General features: G+C 45.5%; 1 protein-coding gene across 3 annotated transcripts in view; it reads right to left on the bottom strand.

Annotated features, from left to right (window-relative positions):
• The window catches only part of CPSF73-II (cleavage and polyadenylation specificity factor 73 kDa subunit-II), a 157,058-nt gene that overhangs the window by 88,055 nt on the left and 47,598 nt on the right, over positions 1-21,405 (bottom strand). For all 3 annotated transcript variants that reach the window (XM_087380741.1, XM_087380740.1, XM_087380742.1), the window contains 3 exons: positions 17,521-17,698; positions 12,382-12,454; positions 12,086-12,203 (listed from right to left, as the gene is read on the bottom strand). In XM_087380741.1, the coding sequence (XP_087236867.1) occupies positions 12,086-12,203; positions 12,382-12,454; positions 17,521-17,698 (369 nt within the window). The remainder of the gene's footprint in view (positions 1-12,085; positions 12,204-12,381; positions 12,455-17,520; positions 17,699-21,405) is intronic.

The following is a 21,405-nucleotide window of genomic DNA, read 5'->3' as shown; positions in this document are numbered from 1 at the left end:
CTTTTTGCTTGTTCACACATCTACGTGGACTTGAAAATACAGCAACATGGACCTCCGGACAGAGATTTTCAAGCCATTCTACGCAACTAATTGGCAGATCTAATCTATGCCAGGTGGATTCTTTCCATTCTATTTATAAGGATTCTCTTTCATATTGTTATTTGACGCTCATTATCAAATTACAGCAAATGAAAGCCTCCTCCTTAAAGCATGGAAACCCCTAGTAATTCACCCGTCCCTTCAAGGACACCTCAGGCATCATCTATCACACAATATCGTGTTCAGATTGCACAACCAGCCCATTTCGGAGCTTTTGCATCATGGGTCTTCTGTGTCACATGCCCTTCCAGTGACTTGGACCACATCCTATACCTTCTACGTGAGGCACCTCAGTTACAGTACTTCCTCAACACAATCCAGGTTGTGTTCCACGAGACACGTAGATACCCAGTTCCCGATATTCCTCACGAGTTTGATGTCCATCTTTGGAGAGATTTTTACCCCTCAACTTCAACATCTCCACGGTACTCTCCACCTCCTTCAGCTACCAGATATCCTCCTGCACAGGTTGTACCTTCCCCAAGACAGTATTTACACTTTGAAGGCACTCCTTCTCCTGGATATCCTCCACTTCCGACAGCAGCTCCTTATCCCTTCTCAGATCCGTGGACTCTGCAACCTACCCCTGTACTCTCAAGAGCAGTAACACCCATTTCGGCATCACCAGTGTTACCTCAGACAGGACCTCCTTTACTAGATTTCCACGGCTGGTTCCATCCTGCTTCTCCTGCCTCCTCCAACATGAGCAACCTCAGGGAGCAGCCCGAATCATCTTCCAGGAATGGTACAAACTAGAGCACAGGTTCGTGCTTTTCTCACAGGATCTCCGAAATGTCGCAACGCTCGCGTGCAACCTCTCCAGAGATAAGCGACTCAAGTCCAAAAAAGACCCCTAAAGTCAACTTACAAGGCGAAGCACTACTTCAACTCCAAATTTCCCAGCTTTAGGACAACATCTCCGATTTGGTCCAGAAAGTCCAACAACTCCAAGATTCTTGCAGTACCACACACACAGAGGATGACGTGACGCAACCAGACGACTATGTGAACTCATTACCACCAAAGATAGAAAACACTGAACTTCGTGCCCTCTACCATTTACTCCAAGCTTCCAAAACTAAAAGACTTAACATTAAACTTCCGGAAGCCTACACTGGTCAATGAAATCGCCGAGCAATTGACCAATGGCTCGCAAAACTGCGCATGTACTTTGATACTGTTGAGCTCACTGAAGGCAAAAAGATTGCCTTGGTAGCCTCCCTCCTTAAGGATACAGCTTTCCTATGGTGGCAACCACGCTTAAAGGACGAAAAAAGTGTGTTAACTTGGGAACGTTTTGAACACGTGCTCCTTAAGCAGTTCATACCTGCCAATGCGGACTTCCAAGCACGTTCAAAACTCCGACAGTTGGAGCAAACAGGCTCCCTGTCTTCCTACATCTCTCAGTTCACCACATTGAGGATGATCGCCTTCATGCTTTCATCTCAGGCCTAAATCCCTCGTTATGCATTGATGTCCTTAAAGCAAACATCACCACCACAGCTCGCGCTATTGCTTACGCAGAGCCCATTACAGATTTCCAAAACACAGGGAAGCAGAGTGCTAATAGAGTACATAACTCTACTATGGCCAAAGGTGCTCCCCTCAAGATAACCCCGGGTTTAGAAAAAACTCGGATTATCAAGGTCAGTGACAGTCTCAAGATCCCCACAAGTCTCAGAAATCGTATGCTAGATTCCAACAGAAGCACTCCTCCAAGGATCGCGTCTCTTCTTCTTCACAAAGTCATCACCGTCATCCCCAACATAAAGGTGCGGCCACTGACAAGAAGAACAACTCCAGTACAAAAGGACTTTGTACCATCTGTATAGGCGACCATAGATGGTTCGATTGTCCCAAGCGACCAAAGCAAAATTCCAATATGGAACCTAGCACTTCCCAAACAGAATATGCTACCCCAGCACAAGACAAGAAAGGCAAAGCTGTTCGAATGGCAAATACCATCCACATGAGCCTTGCTAGCAACCCCGAATCTTCCCTGGCCACTCAAGTATTTTGTGTTCAAGGATCGATTCGTGGAACAATAATCACTATCCTCATCGACAGTGGCTGCTCTCATAACTTCCTAGCTAGTTCTATGGTTGACAATCTTCGGTTGACCACCAGTCCTAGTCCCATGGACTATTAGATTACACTCGCAAATGGAACTACCTTCTTATGCAACACCAGGATCAAAAACTTGTCTTTTCACATCCAACATTATACGGACAAGTTGAACTTCGACATCATGCCTCTTTCTCGGTACGATGTCATACTCGGACAACAGTGGCTCTACGACTATGATCAATCAATCACTTTTCGCAGCCATACTATCCAGTTTGTCCACCAAGGAAAACTTATTGAGCTAACTGGTTCTAGGGACTCTCCTTCAATCCCAGTTGCCTCTATCCTACAAGTAAAGAAGTGGGTTCGTAAACGTCAAGTGAAGACTTCACTTCTGTTGGTTACAGCAGTAGAGGAGACACCAACAAAGGATCCTCCTGAATACCTTAACCAACCTTTTTTCCAGCCCTACCTAGATATTTTTCCAAAGGAACTGCCAAAGCAGTTACCACCTCAACGACCAGTGGATCACCCAAACGAACTTATTCCCGATAGTGATCCACCGTCGAAACCTCCTTATCGGGTTTCTTACACTCAAAATGAATAAATCCAAAGACAGGTGACCGAACTACTCGACAAAGGTCACATTCGGCCCAGTCGCAGCCCTTTCGGATCTCCTATACTACTTGTGGAAAAAAAGAATAAGTCAATGCGCCTTTGCATCGACTACCGAGCCCTCAACAAGCTCACTATCAAAAACAAGTATCCATTGCCTTGCATCGATAACCTCTTCGATCAACTTCTACACGCAAAACAATTCTCAAAGATTGATCTTCATTCAGGTTATCATCAAATTCGCATACGAGAAGGCGATGAGTACAAGACAGCTTTTCGAACAGAGTATGGACACTATGAATGTTTGGCCATGCCTTTTGGGTTAAACAATGCCCCGGCCACATTCATGACACTAATGAACGACATCTTCAGGTCTTTCATCGATAAGTTCGTCATCGTTTACCTCAATGGCATCCTCGTTTTCAGCAAATCCCTACATGAGCACAAACAACATCTTCACCAAGTTTTTGAAGTTCTCCGCGCAAATTCTCTCTACATCAACATTGAGAAGAGTGAGTTCTTCAAGACCCAACTCGAATATTTGGGACATGTTATTTCAGCTCAAGGCATCCCAAGAAGGTCGAGGTAATCCGAAACTGGCCTACTCCTAAGAATGTTCATGCTGTCCGCTCTTTTCTCGGATTGGCAAACTTCTACCATACAAAGGTCTATCAGTTTTCTGAAATCGCAGCTCCTATGTCCGAATTATTGAAAAGCACAGCAATTTTTCAATGGCTTCCCGAAACAGAGTATAGTTTCCAACAACTCAAGCAAGCACTCACTACCACACCAGTTATGGCTATTGCTGACCCAAACCTTCTATTTGAGGTCATGACTGACACTTTCGACATCGCTACAGGAGCAGTCTTGATGCAAAAAGGCAGAGTTATTGCTTTTGACAGCCATAAACATTCCGATATCCAAACCCGATACCCGGTTTATGATAAGGAGTTTCTTGCCGTTGTACATGCTTATCGCTCTTGGAAACATTATCTCATGGGAGCCGACTCGGTGGTCAAGACAGACCATCACTCTCTAAAGTATATCTTTACTCAGCTAGTCATGAACGCTCGACAAGCACGCTGGGTTGAGTTTCTGGCCAACTTTCACATGACCATTGAGTACATTCCAGGACTACGCAATGTAGTTGCAGATGCTCTCAGCAGGTTAACTCTAGCATCAGCTATGGTAATCTCGACATTATTTGTGGATGTTCCGAATTCATTTAAAGGGAAGTATTTCAATGATAAAGACTTCGGCACAGCAGTACAAGTTCTTTCAAAAGATCAACCTTCGACTTCCGAACAGAAGATTTTCTCATCCTTTTCTTATACGGACGACCTTCTGTATTATCAAGATCGCGTCTGTGTACCACATGACAAGGATGTTCGACATCTTTTGTTAAAAGAGCATCATGTAGTTCCTTATGCTGCCCATCCAGGCATCAACAAGACTTATAGGTTACTCAGTGCAACATACTACTGGCGTCAGATGAAAAGCGACGTCATCAAAATGGTTACATCTTGCTTATCTTGTCAACAAATGAAAGCAAGCCGACGACTTCCAGCAACTTCTTCAGCCTCTTCCAGTTCCAACTGAAAGCTGGGAAAGTATTTCCATGGATTCCATTACAACATTACCACGATCCTCCAGAGGTAGCACTCAGATTATGGTAATTGTTGATCGATTGTCCAAAATGGCACACTTTGTTGCTTGCAACAGCAGTGCACAAGCTCCAGACATAGCCAAACTCTTCATACAACACATCTTCCGACACCATGGATTGCCCAAGAATATCATATCCGACAAAGATCCTAAGTTTACCAGTCACTTTTGGATTTCACTGTTCAAATCTTTGGGTACAACTCTACTGTTCAGTTCAGCCTACCACCCAGAATCAGATGGCCAGACTGAAAGAGTCAACCAAGTTCTGGAAGAAATGCTTCGACATTATATTCAATCACGCCTAGCAGCTTGGGAAGAGTATCTACCACTCCTTGAGTTTGCTTACAATAACTCTTTCCATAGTGCCATCAGCATGACTCCATTTCAAGCAGCTTATGGACACACTCCGATTGTACCAACGAATTTTGTACTTCAACATCGAGTGGCCCTAGCTGATCAACTGGTTCAAGAAATGCAAGACATTCTACTTCAAGTCAGGGATCATATGCGAAAAGCGCAAGAGCGGTATCAACGGTTTGCCAACAAACATAGACGTCACCTGGAATTTGACACTGGTGACATGGTGCTATTATTTCTAGCCCCACATCGCTATAAGACGGTTAAGTCTGTGTTTCCTAAATTGCAACCAAGATACTATGGACCTTTCCGGATCATCAAGAAAAATTTACCTTTAAGTTACAAATTGGAATTACCACCATCATGGGGTAAAATCCATCCGACATTTCATATTTCTTGGCTAAAGACGTACATTCCAGGCGATGAAGCAGTTCCTCCTGCAAGTGATTATGTCCCAGAAATCGAAGACGATTATGTTCCCCTTATTCCTGAGCGTATTCTAGACCATCGACAACGACAGACTCGACATCGACTTATCACGGAATTCCTTGTTCTTTGGCGACATCTGGACGACTCCGACACCACTTGGCAATCTGATGAAGACTTACAGCAGTACCCTGACATTTTACAGCAGTATTTTCAGAATTTACCGTGATATTTTTTACATCAGTTCATTATCTCCACCAGGATCTTATTTTGAGTGGGAGGGGGAGTCACGATCTGTGACGTATTCCTTTCTCTATATCTAGACTTATGTATGGTTTGATAAACGAACACTTGTGGAAGGGTATGCCCTTTCGACGAGACACTTCCTATAAGGCACAACCCTTCACAAGAGACATTCTATTGAAGAGACACTCCTATTGTAATGTACCCTCTCATCAAGGGTCACACCCTTCACGAGGGGTACACACCTCTTCACACACATACACTTTGGAGTACACACCTTTTCATGTGTGACTCTTCACTCTCTATATAAGAGAGGCCCAAGTGTATGGATGAGACACTACAGATACTACAGACACTCAAGCAATACAAATATTCCTTGTTCTCTGCTATTTCAGTCTCCTTTCTATTCCTTAGCACATTTCTAAATATAGTAAATCTAGGATTTCTTACAGCATAGGCCACCTAGCAGCAGCACCGTATGGTGTACGGACGGGTACACTGGTACGGGGGTGGTGCACTGTACAGACAACAGGTCCAGCTGGCAACACACGTGCAAAACAGCTGCACGGAGGACGAACAACAGACTGGCACTATGTACAGCAGAGTGTACAACATGGAGTACAGGCTGGTGTACGACATGGTGTGCAGAGATGACAAGGTGTGCCGCGACTTGGGGACAAGTATGTACGAACGGGGCAACAGGGTGTATGAAAATGTACCGTACAATATATAGCGCTGCACGCTTGCAGGTATAGAAATCTGTACGAAAATGTATATACATGCTACGGCATGGACTGTACAGGTGCTGTACGGGTGGGAAGCAATGTACGGAATGGCGAGGTTGAGGCGAGCTTGACGATGGACTCTAGGTCCGGGAGCAGAGAGACGAGCTTGAAGATGGGCTCAAGGTCCGAGAGCATAGGCAGGCTCTGATACCAAATGTGAGAAAACAAGAGAGAGCAACAGAGCAACCAAATGTCTGAATAGAAGAGATAAGAGAAAACATACAACTGGTGAAGGTTTTGTCTAAGTGAGAAGACTGATGCTCATAGGCACGGCGGGCATCTGCCATAAAACCCTTGTGTGGAGCACAAAAAACTTCCTGACTATCCAAGTGGTCCCTTTGCTGGGGTGCGGGCTGCTTGCCCTTATCCTGCATAGCCTGGCCAATTTGCTGCTCGAGCTGTTGCCCCATCTGGGCAAGAGCCGTATCCTTCATAACCATGGCCGTGGTAAGCTGCTGGCTGAACTCTTGTCCCATTTGATAGAAAGCACCCTGGAGCATAGAAGCAAGGGTATCCAAAAACCGTGTTTGCGATGCCTACGCTTCTCAAGATGCAGGTGAGAGAGGCTGAGTTGTAAGGATCTCTGTACCACGAGTGGATGCACCCACCGTGGAAGGCATTTGCTCATGCTGAGCAGCCTCATCACTATCATGCAATGTATCCCGAGGGGCACGCTTGGGTGGCATGGTGGTTGTTCGGGAGAGAGAAGAGCTAATGCAGGCAAGGAGAGGAAGTGGACTCAGAGAAGGAGACAGCAAAACCCCAGCTGTAATAAGCACTTGATAGAGTGTGCAGAACCTCTAAAAGGACGATGGCGAAGCTCGAGATGACAATCGATGAAGAGGCTGCAAAATGGAGCCGAAATGGCTCCAAACGGGGCTGTGAAGGGCCCCTAAAAGAGGCTGAAAAATGGACTTTTTTTCCCCTTTTTTAAAAATAATAAATAAATTTGGGAGGGATCCTAAGTCACCTAGGACAATTGTGACAGCCCTAACCTAAGACCACTAAGACTAACTCACGCTCACCTAATCCACTAACTAAACCTGGCCACCTAACTAGACCTACAAACCTAACTAGATGTAAACCTAACCTTAAGCACAAACCAACCCACCTAACTAACCTAACCTAACCTAACCAGCTAACCTATTAACCTAACTTGACCTACTCGACTAACCCGAATCAAACTACCCTTAGACCTTAGTCTCAGACGATGGATGGCGGCGTCATGGTGTCAACGTGGGTGGTCGTGGCGACGGGGTAGGGCAATGTGATCGCGATGATGAGCAGAGCATGAGACCTATTGGGTGGAGAATGAGACGGGGTCGAGGCTAACTGCGACGACGGACTAGACTGCCTCAGGGCGTGGGCATGGCAACCGGTGTGTGTGCGTAGGAGCAGATGAGGGCATGGATTGCTGACATGGCGTCGATCAAGCACGTCTGGCTCACGTCGATCAAGCACATCTGGCTCACGGCAAGCAGCTAGGACGAGCAAGCTGGTTTGCCAATTAGTCGTCAATTGTCGTCTGGCACAAGCTATTTGCGTTTGCAGTTTCTTTAGAATCAAGAGTGGATGATTCGCGTGTGTGCCAGACGCTGATAGCTTGATTCCGTTCCACCTAGCCGACCCTGATAAGATGGAGCTCTGTTTGTTAGCTGGATGCAAATTGCAATGGATTGGCAGCAGCAACACTGAAGTTTTGGGTGTCATTAACGATGGAGCATCGTTCAAAATTTTCTCTTGCAAATGGCACTGCCTTGCGTTGTCTATTAATCTGCTATAGGTAGGTGCGAATGGAGCTTGAGAGGCAGCAGTGAAAGGAACAATCTATAGGCATTTGTGAAACATGCCCGAGAAAGGGCTCTGATACCAATGTAGAAAAGGGGGTAGGGGCAGATTTAGAGGAAAGGGGATAGAATAGCAGAAGGGGGAGAGAGAGAGAAAGAGAGTAGGGAGAAAAGAGAGAGTGAGTGAGCATAGGTTACACGAAGGAGGAGGGGAAGTAGATAGGATTAGATGTCACATCAAAAGTTGTACAATAGGGGGGTGGATGGGGACTTATATTGTCCACATTTTCCACCTGAAAGGCCTCTAAAGGGCCTCTAAATTGGCCCTTGTTCCCCCTTCATTACAGTGCGGAGGGTGAAAGGAGTGTTTGTCAGCAGACAGCGAAGAGAAGGCTGGCTGCTGTGCGGGTGGCTGGGAGCTCTGGGCCACCTCCTCTACAATGGTGGAAGGTCGGACGAGAGGAGCTACAGCCTCTGAATCCTCCACAACAACTGTAACCTCATGTTGCTACAGGGAAACCTGGGTGCTCGGATCCCCTACTCTAGAGGGGCTGCTGGAGGAGCGGCGAACGCGCCCTCGAAGGCAATGGGCAACTTGCAAGGGGGACCCGTGACATACCCTCCTAGGACTGGGAGGCTGCCTACGATTGGCCCAGCTATCTTCGGCAAGTAACGACCCACTTGCTTGGTTTCTTTTTCCTTTTTTCCACCTCATTCTATTTTTCCTCAAAAGGGAATCTGGTACTCCTACTGTTGCAGCCTATGAAGCCGATGGGCCCTATCCACCTGGCACTCCCTCTACTACCTCTATCCATCCTGCAAGGGAGGGAGAGGAGCCCGACTCTTTCCTCTAGTGCAATCCCTAGCTAGGTGGTCCATCTGCCTACATGTGCTGGTAACCGAGATACCTCTAGCCTATGTCGAAGCGTTCGCCCCTCATGGGTCTATACTCCTACAGGAGCCCCAGGAATTGAAGCATCACCGGGAAGCGAGGGACGTGGTGTGTCGAAGTCCATGTCCTCCACCGTGAATCTGTGGTACCATGGGATAAAGGTAGACCAAGTGGGTGCCAAATGGGGCTCTACTCCACAAATTCCAATGTGGTAGCGGGGGAGCTTTACTAGAGGAGGAACACGCCTCTCCCATAGATAGTGACCCCATGTATGTGGTCCCCATCTAGTGCCAAGCTCACCTGAATCCAATCCCTCATTTGTCTCCACGTGGGCGTGATGCCAACTATTCTTCCCACTATTGTCTTGTCCTCGGGTGACTGCACTGCTTGCTTCACCTATTGCTTGTCAACTGGAGAGAGAAGAATCTTAACAAATAAGGGATTCGAGGGTGCTGCCATAGAGCCCCTCTAGCCAAACAAAGGGCCACCAACAAAAAATTATTTCTCCAAACCAAGCAAAGAAATGTCTGCTGCCAAAAAAGGGGAGGGAGTGGAAGAAAACGAAAAAGAAGGGGAAGGAACGGGAGAGGAAGTGGAAAAAGGAGGGAAAATAGCCTCCCCAAAAGAAGATCAACCTCAAAGTAAGGCAAGAGGAAAAGCTCTTGGACTTGGGAGCTGGCAAAAGGCTAAAAGGATCCGCTACACCACCAAAAAGAACCACACCAAGAAGCTGAGACTACTTCCACACCAGCTATAAACAGCTCCAGTCTCCAAGAAAAGGTACGAGGCTGCAATGCAAGGCACAAGAGGCTGCCGACTGCCACCAAAAAATCCACTAGCTGCTCCACAGAAGCTTGAATAAAGAGAAAGCTTCCAGCGACGCAAGAGCAAGGCAAGAAGCTCCAAGAAGCAACACAAACTGTTCAAGAGCTCTTGGGCTGAAACCGAGCTAGAAAAGCCCAAGAGCTCCCTCCAAGAACCTTTGGAAGAGGGCGGAGCAGCCTCAAAGGTCACGCGATCAGCCCACGGGTGCCAGGGTCACCAACACGGGCTGGCAAGTCTGGGCTGGCAAGTCTTCGAAGAGCTTGCAGCTTGCTTGAAGAGCAGCTGCACACCAAGGGGCGCCTATCAATGGCTCGACCCGAGCTGCTCCACGACCATTAGCTGCCTGAACATAAGGCGCAATAAGGTGCCTATCGTTGCTCCATGGGCTGCTCCAATGAAGCAAACTAGAGCAGCGGCTCCACGTGAGAAGCTGGCAATGGCAAACCAGAAGACACAAGGCAAGGCAAAGACAGAGAAAAGGTGGCAAGGGCAAGCTAAGGGCAGGGAGCTGAGACGAAGACCGGGGAGGCGAGAAGCTGAAGCAGGGGGGGGGGGAGCAAGGAGCTAGCAGTTGCACTCATTCCCCAGTGCAGGACTCTAGACACCGCAGTTAGATTCAAGTGAGCACTTGGATGCCCGTTGGCTCTAGAGCACAGTGGTTCATCGATCTGGTGTCAATCTACCAGTTTGGACCTGAGAGGGGGCTTCAGAGGGGGCTGTGTAGCTCAGTGATGCAGTGACCATGCAGGAAAGGAGATCTTGCAACTATGGTAGTATCAGTTGGATTGTTACCAGACCAAAGGAGTCGCCTTGCACCTTTAGCTTGGGAGCAGCAATACAGGTTTCTAATGATCGTGCTGAGAGGTCCGTGCCAAGAGAGGGCTTCTTCCGACAGTACCTAAGGCGGTCTTCAGCGATGGTGTTCATGCGATGGATTCCTACAGATGTTCGAACGGCACACCCAGCTTCCAGGACATGATGCTATATATAATGTTAGAGTGAGGGGTGTTAGAGTTGAGCGTCTCCTGATATATAATGTCTGCAGTAGGAGTGAGGTCCTTTGTTGTGAGTGTGCCCCCCCATGTGAGGATAGTGGAGGAGGGTGGTGGGATGCATGCCTAAGCATGTGTGTCTGCCAGAGCCATGTGGTGGACCCAACCACCTCTAGGGCAGATCTGCCTATCCGAGGTTTCGCCAGGGCATTGTGCATCTGCCAATAGGTGAGCAAACCTGTGCGGATCTGTACGGCCTGATTCGGCACTGTCAGGCCCTTTGTGGCCAGATTCTCAAACAGTAGCATATGCTGATACAAGTTGAGCTATAGTAATTGGTTGACTTGGAAAATTACTATTAAAGAGCTAGTGTGCCACGATGGCAGCCCTTGGATGTCCACCCTTTGGGCAGGAGACTTGACCTGCCTAGTCGGGTTACCAGGCTGGTCGGCCACTACAGCAGACCAACTGGAGCGGCATGAGGCTATATATATGCCCCCCCTTCCATTGTTTTATCATCTCTTGTTTTGGAGATTTTGCCCAGCAGTTGAGGGCTCTTCCCTGAAATCCCTTGCACTCTCTCTCTCTCTCTCTCTCTCCATCTTGCAGTTTGGTTCTTGTGGTGTGTGTACCTCTCTCTTTCTGTTCAGTTTCTGCTAAAGGGTGCATAGTTAAAGAGGAGGTACAGATCGTGGTTTGTCAAGGTTCACTTACTAGTTTAAAGCATTGTCTTTGGGCTTGGACCCAACCTAGAAACTTCAGTCAATTGATTGATGTGGCTTCTCAACGTCCAATCGCTATCACTTGGGAAGGTGCCTTAGGGATCTACAGCCGGACAATCTAAACTTTAGAAGGTGGAGCCTTGTGATTAGATCTTCTCTGTTCTAAGACATGCGAGACAGAACCATCACCCTTTAGTGACATCCTCCATACCGATCCTAGCTCCTTGGACTCTGAAGAATCTAGTGTGCACATTGTGGTAGAAAACAAAATATACATCTGTCATCATGAGGGTCATAAGAACACATGCTCCCGAGATTTCTGGGGCTGCCAGAAAGTAATCATGTTCCATTTGGCAAAATTTATGAGCGGGCCTACATCATTTATGTTGACAAATTCGAGAATAGCAAAACAAGCCACATTTAATAATTCCACTTTCCAACAGAGTCTAGTAACTAGATTTTTTTAACATTGCCATTCTTTTCACATACAGTGATCACCTATACAAAAAGCTCAGCTTTACATACAACCATGTCAAGAGTCAACTTGAAGCCAGAAGGGGATGCAAATCAGTGAGAAGTAAAAGGTACAGCTGAAAAGTCATGCATTTTTTACCTTTTTTCATGCACTCATGAATCTGTTGCACGCTAAACTGCTCCTGCTCTCCCCTTCTCTCTACCATGACCTTGCGATAGTCCTCAAGCATCAACGGAGCCAAAGCCTTTGTAGGGTACTGACATCAGAAAATTTTTCGTAAGCACAAAATCGACAAATAAAGGTTTGCATTTGAATTATGCATGCACAGCGACGCCTTCATATAAACCGCAAGCATAATTTTCAATTTGCCAAAATATACATCAGTAACTCAGCTGCTGACTAGAACTGCATGAAGTTGAAGTAGAGAACCTTACAGTCATATATATGGGCCCTTCATAGCCACATACTTCTGTGAAGTATGGAAGAGCTCCAATGTGATCTAAATGGCTGCTTTAAACAATGAGAATGAATTAGAGTCGGATTTAAATGAATACTTAAAAAGACGATAATGCATTACAGTCCCAGCTCGATAATTTTAGAAGCCATTAGCTTTTAAGCAAATATGAGTTATTCAAAACAGAATTGTTTCGTCCAAACTATATGACTTACAGAATACTGTGGAAACCACGTTTTAAGACACACCAAACTCAAGTGCAATGCGGTAAGGGTTGCAAGTGAGTTAAAAGGTGTGCATTATTGTGCTTTAACAGGGAAGAATGCCAGAGACACCAAATTGTGCTGTAGGAATCTCTACCTTCATGACTTAGAAGAGAGAGTACAAGTGCCAGGGGGGAAAAGGAGCACTTTTGGCTGGGGAACACCAAATGACAAGGCAGTAGAACATGTTTTCAGTAAAAATACATATTTGTGACATCAACGTCACCAAATGTGGCTTGGATGAGCTCCATGACATTGCCCATGCCTCGTTCCCACGCCAAGGCACCCAAAAAAAAAAAAACCTTCCTTTGCTTGCACAACTTAACCATGAAGGTCAACGCAACTAAAGGAAGACATTAAAACAAATTACAAAAACCTTGCGAAAGACTCCATACTCTCATACTCCTCCCCATACCCTCATGAGGAGCACGATGGACACGTGCAGCACTCAACATCCTATACACATAAGTGGACCTAGAGGTCATTGAACATAATGCCTACATCGCACTTGTGCTGTCTTGTGGTTCTTTATTCCTACCAACCAAAGTGTTCATGTACCACTAGCAACTATATGCACATTGCCAAGATTGTTGCATTAGGGCCTCTTTCCACCACATCCTTAAACCACTTTACATCCAAAACATACACAAAGAAGCGTCGAAAGTCAAGCTTAATAATATCTTGCATTATGCCACAATAATCATCCATGGCTCCATTCGCTCCCTCAAAGCTAGCAATGACGCCGCAATCTTGTGTGTTTCTCTTATCATCAATCCGTTGTGTTCGAAAATGTTTGCCCTCACACCATATAGCATTGAACATAGTGCACTACACCAAGAAAAAATCAATTAAATAAGCAATCTAAATTATTGAAAGCTCCTAGCTTATGCATAACATTCTATATACCGACCTTGCTCATGCATCCCCTAGCATACTCCCATTCTTCCATTGTGATTGTGCAATGACCATGTTAAGAATCCTTGGAAACATCCAAGGGGATGGATTCCGTGTACACAGTCGCAAGCAGCCTACACTTTTTGCTGCTTGCCCACCCTTGGTCCTCGATCCTCTTAAACGTTGGCAGGACACAAGTGCAATGTAGGCATTATTTTCAATGACCTCTAGATCCACCCATGTTCAATGACCACCCATGTGCAGGGAATCCACCCCCTTGCTGCTCTGGTCCTCTAGTGCCATAATTGTCCATGTAGGCATCCATACAGTCTGTGCAGTCCGTACAGCAGTAGTGCCTAATTGAAAGAAGCAAAACAGATTTACCACTTGAACAAATCATGCAAAGACATTGTTCTCACACTATGGAAGACTGGAATTAGTAAAAATAGCGGGTTCTTCATGGCAAATGAAAAGGTAGTGGTAATAGTTTTGACAGCAAATTGGCCTTCTTGCTCTAAATGCCCATCTGCAGACCTTTTGTGGTAGCAAACCAAAGGCTTTTGTATTTTGTGTATTCTTACATTTCAAAGGTTCAGCAAAGGATTTTTGTATTTCAAGGTTAATTTACAGTTTCTGGCAAGTGTTATATGTGATTTCAGCGAGCCCTACTGCTATTTTCTATCTTTTATAGCAATAGCAGGATGAGAGAGCACTTGTTTTCAAGCATGACTTCAGATAATCACAATGCCTTACATGGAAGAGAAGTTTCAAAACTATCCAGTATACAAGACTGATTCATCAGCAAATGCTTGTAGAAAACTATTGTAGGTATACTCTCACCGATCCCAAGCATAGTTACCAGGAAACGGCGTTCCATCATCCGGAACGCAGTTCACCAGGAAGCAAGGGGAATGGAAACGGCCCCAGAACATTCCGCTAAAAACAAAAAAGCTCTCTTAAGATTCCGAATGGGTATTTTAGATTTGAAATGGGAAGTTCAAAGCTGTAAAATGTATTTTCTTTCATTTCTAGCATAGTTTTATGTCATATGATGACATGTCGTATGGCGTGGCTTTCCCATTCCCATTCCCATGTCCCAAAAAGTTCCCATTCTCCGCCATCCGAATTCCCGGAACGTTCCCGTTCCTTGGTAACTATGATCTCGGAGAGTCAAAGAGTGGAAGACTGTCCATTCTCAATGCAATCATCACATTGTTCTTGTTTATAATATTATGAGATCTTTACACAATCTTAGAAGATATTATATGACATTTTGAGGAGAAGAATGCTTATAAAATCTTGTAACTCAAAAGACAACTTCACTCTTGAGAAGGAGAGAGGGGAAATTTACTCTCCACTCATCACAGATCTCAAAGAAATTGGCAGTCATCAGCGAGAAAACATAAGACAAGGATCTTATGCCAATCACGTTAAGCTTTGATACCATCATACAATTCATCTCCAAGTTCAACATGGCATCTCATGTCAAGATGCTTACAATGCAAGAGATGCTTGCCTTTTTATCGAGAAGAATAATTTATGCAACGCATGGAGGGAAATCATGGAAATGAACAAGCAATGCAAACTTGTCAAAATCTTCAAATGCTCTCATGTAGGAAAAGGTAGGGGTGGCAATTGAAATCTCATCCCACAATGCTCATGGTTCAAGCAATGGAACTACTCAATCCCATAGGGGAGCTAATCACCTTGAGTATGAATCTGACCACTCCACATCATAACCTACATAGGAGAAGAAAGCACAACGTGGAAACTTTAAAGTAAGATGTCCACAAACAAAGGATATACGTTGTCAAGAAACATAACAAAGGGGACTAGCAGCTCACTCCCAGACATACATTCTCAAATGAGACTAGCAGCTCACCACCCAAACATCTTTTCTCCATTGTGAAAACCCATTGGCACTGAGCTACTTGCATCACATATCAGAGCATGGCCTAGTTATGTTTGGCATGTAATCCTAAATACAAGGGTTAAATAGCCCAAAATTTTGAGAATATCTATTCTTTTCCTAGATCAGCCCTTTTTTTCCAAGAGAAGCCCTCTAAACCTCATCCAACACTACCTCTAGTCTAAACTCCAGGTTGTTCCTAGAGATACATTAAGTCCTAGAGCAACATGTAGCATGGTGCAACATGTATGGTGCAAAAAATCATTATTGCAACATCGGTTTTGTAGGAATCTATAAACTCAATTAGTAGAAGCCCTAGAGCGACATGTAGCATGGTGCAACATGTACAGTGCAAAAAATTATTATTGCAACATCCTCTTTGGGATCCTAGACTCTTCATTGAACTAGAGTCAGATTCTTGATTTGTGCTCATTACAACCATATGTTTAAACACATATGTATATATGTGTATGTGTATGTGTGTGTCCCTCAAGCAGTCCTTTTATGACTGTCTGCATGCAGGCCAATTGGATTACTCTCAATACCTGGCATATATGCAAGTGTTCTAAAGATGTAATTGGTCTCCTTCTTGGAGACAACTTCTGTTGATATAATTATCTAGATTTCCCCCCAAAAATGTGTGTGTGTGTGTCGCTATTAGACTCACGCTCATACCATTCAACTGTGACCATGGTCACCTTGCACCCTGAATCTCGAACCTCATCTTGAGCGGGAGTGAGACCCTCTATGCACCCGGCTGTTACCCTATCTGAGAGTTGTGGGACTTTATTTTACATTATGGGTTGCAAAGTGATGCTAGCATTGGGACATGTAAAACCAAGAAACATGGTTGAAATCCTTATTATTCATAGACCTAGACTGATTTCTAAATTTAGGTGTGGCCATAGATAGGTGAGTTCTTATTCAAAAGTTTTCTATGTTCCTAAATTTAGGTGTGGCCATAGATAGGTGAGTTCTTATTTAAAAGTTGCCATGGACAACATAACATATAGATAACTTGCTATACTCAACAGGAGACACATACAAGACACGCTATCGAAGACAAAAACTGGTGCCTTCTTGGGAATTTTCATCAATCAATGCTACATGTCATACACAACATAGCATGTAGAGAAGATTCCATACATAAGACATTCTCCAAAATCCATGTGAGTATTGGCACGAACGAAGGCAAGATGGGGAAGGAAGTCAGAAGAGGGGAGAAGAAAAAGACCCTCCAGGCACCCACATCTACCACAAGCTGCCTGCAAACGAGTGGGCTCACAGGCACTAAACAAACAGGAAGTCGAGAGGGAACAAGGGCAAGAGGAGCAAGAATGAAGTCGGGAAGGACGACTAAAGGGGGGTTGCAAACCAAACAGGGCCAGAAGAGCCCCTTTGCTCCCGCACGAGGACTGGGGGTTGCGCAGCAGCCCATGGAGACTGCTCATGTGTGAGGACGGTTAAGAGGCCAGAAGGGACTGGAAGGGTTGCACAGCAGGAACAGCAATCCAATCAGCCACAACACAACCCAGGGGGTGGCGGGGGGAGGACAAGCTGAGGCAGGGCCTAAAGAGAAAAAGGAACAGAGACAACAAGCTACGAAGGGAGGTGGAGCAGCAAACAGGTGCCAGGCAGGGAGTCAATTCTAAGTATTCAAATCTTGATTTAAAAAGATCCAAGACGGACTATCCTACACCAAGGATCCTAAGGGAATACAAGAAGGGTCACTTCCACAACAACTCATGCCCAATTTCAATGTACACATGATATTATTACTTATGGGACTAATTCAGAATGCCTGAATACTGAATAGCATGCCAACCATGCACTGTAACTGAGGACACATGTTCGTTTACCATCACTCTTTCTACTATCTAGGTATCGCCTCACCACAAAATGGATACCATGGTTATGCAAAATTACATACAAAAAACATAGTAAACATTATAGAGTACTTCATTGCTTGAAAATTGACGGCACAGCAAACAAATTTAAGCAACAAATTTTTCTTTTCAGCAAATGATTAGCTCTTCACAAACTAGAGATATACAAATGAGTGATGATAACACAATCTATAGATTGTGTATAATCTCCAGCTTTCGAGATCAAAGAAAAATCTGGATAACGTCGTTCATCATTATATCCCATATGCATGCCACAATCAAACATTATAGTCTTCCCTCCAATCATGACCACGACACAGCTTTTACCAACTTCATGTCCAGCCCCTGCATGAAAAACACCATAACAAAGTTCAGTTGTAAATAAACTGAAGGATTGTATAAGCTTTCAGTAAACATGACAACACAGATCCAAAACAGAAAGGAAGGAAAACCTCTATAGTGCCACGAATAATATAAAACCAACGCTTTCATTTTTCATGGCTTCCTCTAGCGATGGCTGCGCTAGCAAGAGCGTCCCTAGCGATGGCGGCCCTAGCTATGGCGGCGCAGACAAGGGTTCTCTGTCTTCTTCTCTTGAAGCTCTCACGTCCCATCCCCCCAGTCCCCGTCCCATCAGTCTTGTTCCTGTCAATCTGAAGTCTAATCAGATAGACATCAGTAGTGCATCGGATTCCGTCATGCAAAATCTAGATCATGATAAGCACAGTACCCCTCTCCCCCCCTTCACCCTTCACATGGAAGAAAGAGACATTCTTCAACTCAAACAAGGTGGCAGAGAGGCGGACACTCTGCGTAAGTTTCTCTCTGAGTTCAAAACTGCTCCAACTAGTGATCCTCTCAGTAACAGCCAGAGCAAAGAAAAACCTCTCTTCGTCTCCTTCGCTGCAAAGGATCCACGACCCAATGAAGCCCTCAAGTCCGCAATGCACCAGGTCCTGAAAGGGAACCCCGTGCAGGAGCTACCAAAGAGCACCTATGTTGGTGCTGTCAGTGGAGGAGGTAGAAGCCTTTTCAAGGCTCCGCCGATGCCGAGACAGTCAGCCTGGGAGCAGCCCTCGCTACAAGCCAGGAGAATCTTTAGTGGCACCCTGCCCTCCTCCGCCTCAAAACCCGCAAAGTTCCCTTCCGCCGCTGATCCAAACACTACAAAGGCTGCAAAGCCTCTCAAAGGTAAGATTCCAACAGTCAAAGTACACAATGGACTTCTTAACGAAACAATGAAATGGCTTTGTTCATGCGCTGTCGTAGGATATATTCACGGCCCAAGGCCACCTACACTTTTCCTGGAAGGTTGGGTCCGTAACTTCTGGTCACGTAAAGGCCTGGTTATCACTCACAACCATTTGTTTCCTTAGGAACAGGTATATTGTCTTCATCTTCGAAAAACCGGAGATGGCGTTAAAAGTAGTACAAAAAGGGACATGGACTATTAGAAATCAGCCTCTATCAATCTAGCTCTGGGAGCCCTCCTTTAGTCCCCGATTCCCCGCCTCCGTCTAAGGCCCCCATATGGGTTGAATTCCTTGATTTACCGTTCTCTCTCTTTCCCCAGATTGAGACTCTCTGCGCACCGCTTGGTCAGTTCCTCAGTGTGGAAACAGGAAAGTTTATAAGCCCCTGAGGTAACCCTCAAGCCTTTGTCCTGATGGACCTCGCTTCTGACCCTCCTAGTGCCATTCGTATCCTTGACGGGGACAGAGCTGAGTTAATCCAAAAAGATTTTTTCAAGGACATTCCTAACTCCTGCTTCCTCTACGGTATGGGAGGGCACTTTATCAAGCCCGTCCAAAAACAACCGAAAAAAAGAAAAACCTGACACGGCCCAACAGGACCCTCAGGAAACCAAGGACACTCAGACTCCTACTAAGCATCTGGTCCCTTCTCCTCCCATGGACCAGAAGGAGGCTTAGAGCAAGTTAACTTTTGAGAACCCAAGGGGAGAGACGGAAGGGAAAGGTAAAGAGGTTACTACTGAAAGGAAAGAACAGATGGAAGACAATTCAGGTGAGGAAGAATTTGTGGTCGCCACCCAAGACTTCGAGGCACAATTGGAGCAGGTAGAGCACGAGTCAGTTCACAAAGAGGGTCCTCTGTTCACAGTTGTCAAAGGCTGAAAAGCAACAACGTTAGGGAAAGCAAAGGCACAAGTGGCTGCGTTGAACGATAGGGGAAAGGAACTCAGCTCAATTGAAAGGGAGAAAACGAGGATGTCGAGAGGCTTCGCTCTTTCTCCCCAGAACAGTCCAGTAAGCTTTAAGAAGAAGAGAAACAAAAACACTCCTCAATGATGCAAGACAATTTTTCCTTTCTTAGCATTAACCTTCAGGGCTTAACAAACGACCTCAACCCCGCCAGCCTTAAAAGGTGGCTAAAAACATCATGCCTAAGACCTGATTTTGTAGCACTTCAAGAGGTCAAAGTTTCTAGGGATAAGCTACGTTGGCAGCTCAACCAAATTGACAACAAGAGGCAATGGTTCTGCACCACCCATGAAGAAGGGAGAGGTGGAACCGTCTTAGGTGTAGCTGGCCACCTTGCCAAGGCAGTCACGCGCCCTCTACCCCTTTTTGAGGCTATCGGGATTGGAGTTGACTTTCCCCACCCTCAACTTCGGTGTCAGATATTCTCCATTTACGCCCCTAACGCCACGAGAGATCAAGCTCTTCTTTGGGAGAGGAAGATCCTGCAAAACAATGCTATCTTACTAAGGGACTTCAACATGGTAGAATCCTGCAGGAACAAATGGAACGGCATAGGTAACACTCTAAGAGGCACTCTTTCACTTGGACAAACAATCAGTCGGGATCTCTCCACAGGAAAGCAAGGATAGATAAGATGTACTGCTCAAGAGACATCGCTGGCGCAGCCTTGTGTACCAAGAGCTTAGCTCTTGCTTCTCTCCCCTTTTCAGACTACAAACCAATCCTAATTACTCTAGACAAAAGTCAGGGAAAGAGAAGTAAATCTTGGTTCAAAGCAATCCCCTTCTTCTTTCGTCTTCCCTATGTCCAACACAAGGTAGTCAAGATCTGGGAAAAAGTGTTTGATGGCACAGCCACTATAATTGAAAAGTGGGTTAGGGCCACAGAAAGAACAACCTTCACTGGCCAAGAGAAAGTTTGTGCTGAATCACTACATCTACCCATCCACTCTGTATTTTATAGCTTGTTGGTTCCCTACAAAAAAACAGTTTGACCTACTCAACAGATTGTTTCGAACCTTTTTATGGGGAGGCTCCTTAGAGCACAAGGAAGCGCCAAGGTTAGATGGAATTTTTGTACTCTCCCAAAGACGGAAGGTGGACTAGGAGTGGTAGATGTCGAAAATCATCAGCAAGATTCATGGCTCTAAAAGCCTACCAAAATCTCTGCTCTTGAAGAATGTGAGGAAAGTCAAACCTGACTGATGCAGGCACTGGAAAGAGATTCCTCTAGGATCCCTCCATTTCGGGCAAGAAAGATGTTTCATGAAAGGGTCAGAGCTTTGGAAAGGGATGTGGAGAGCCTCGGAAAGTATGCAACCTTTTTTAAAATGGAAGGGTTTTACAAGGAAAACAGGCACATTCTGCAGCCAAGATTCAATTTGGTTCTCGATCCTGTTTAGCGCCCATCCGCCACGAGATGACCAACTTAAAGTAGCTCTCAGACTAAGCAAGAGAGGGGTCAATGTCTGGGGAGATCTGTGGGACCGTGCTCAAGGTAAGTAGCACAACGATAATTTCCTACTGGAATCACACAGATTAATCAGATTCGACCTTCCCTTGATAAAGGAACGGCAGGCTCTTTGGGCCAAAGAAAGCCTCCCCTGGCTACGTGGTCGACTACCTCCCACGACGAGAGAATTTAGATGGGCGGGCCAACAGAATCTTTCCTCGGTACCGATCGTCAATGATGGACAGGAGGAGATGATAGCCAGACTTAACAAAACATGGTACCGGAAAGATGACGATAACATATGGTCTCACAGATTCTCTAAAGTCTAGGACCGGGAGATCTCTGAAAAGCAATCGTGCCTTGTCTGCTCACACTCCC

The sequence above is a fragment of the Dipteris shenzhenensis genome, chromosome 10 (genome assembly GCF_047967505.1).
Source record: "Dipteris shenzhenensis isolate YYH24624 ecotype China chromosome 10, Dip_SZ_1.0, whole genome shotgun sequence".
Taxonomy (NCBI): Eukaryota; Viridiplantae; Streptophyta; class Polypodiopsida; order Gleicheniales; family Dipteridaceae; genus Dipteris; species Dipteris shenzhenensis.
The sequence above is the reverse complement of the archived record's forward strand: the minus strand, read 5'-3'. Positions and strand labels throughout refer to the sequence as shown.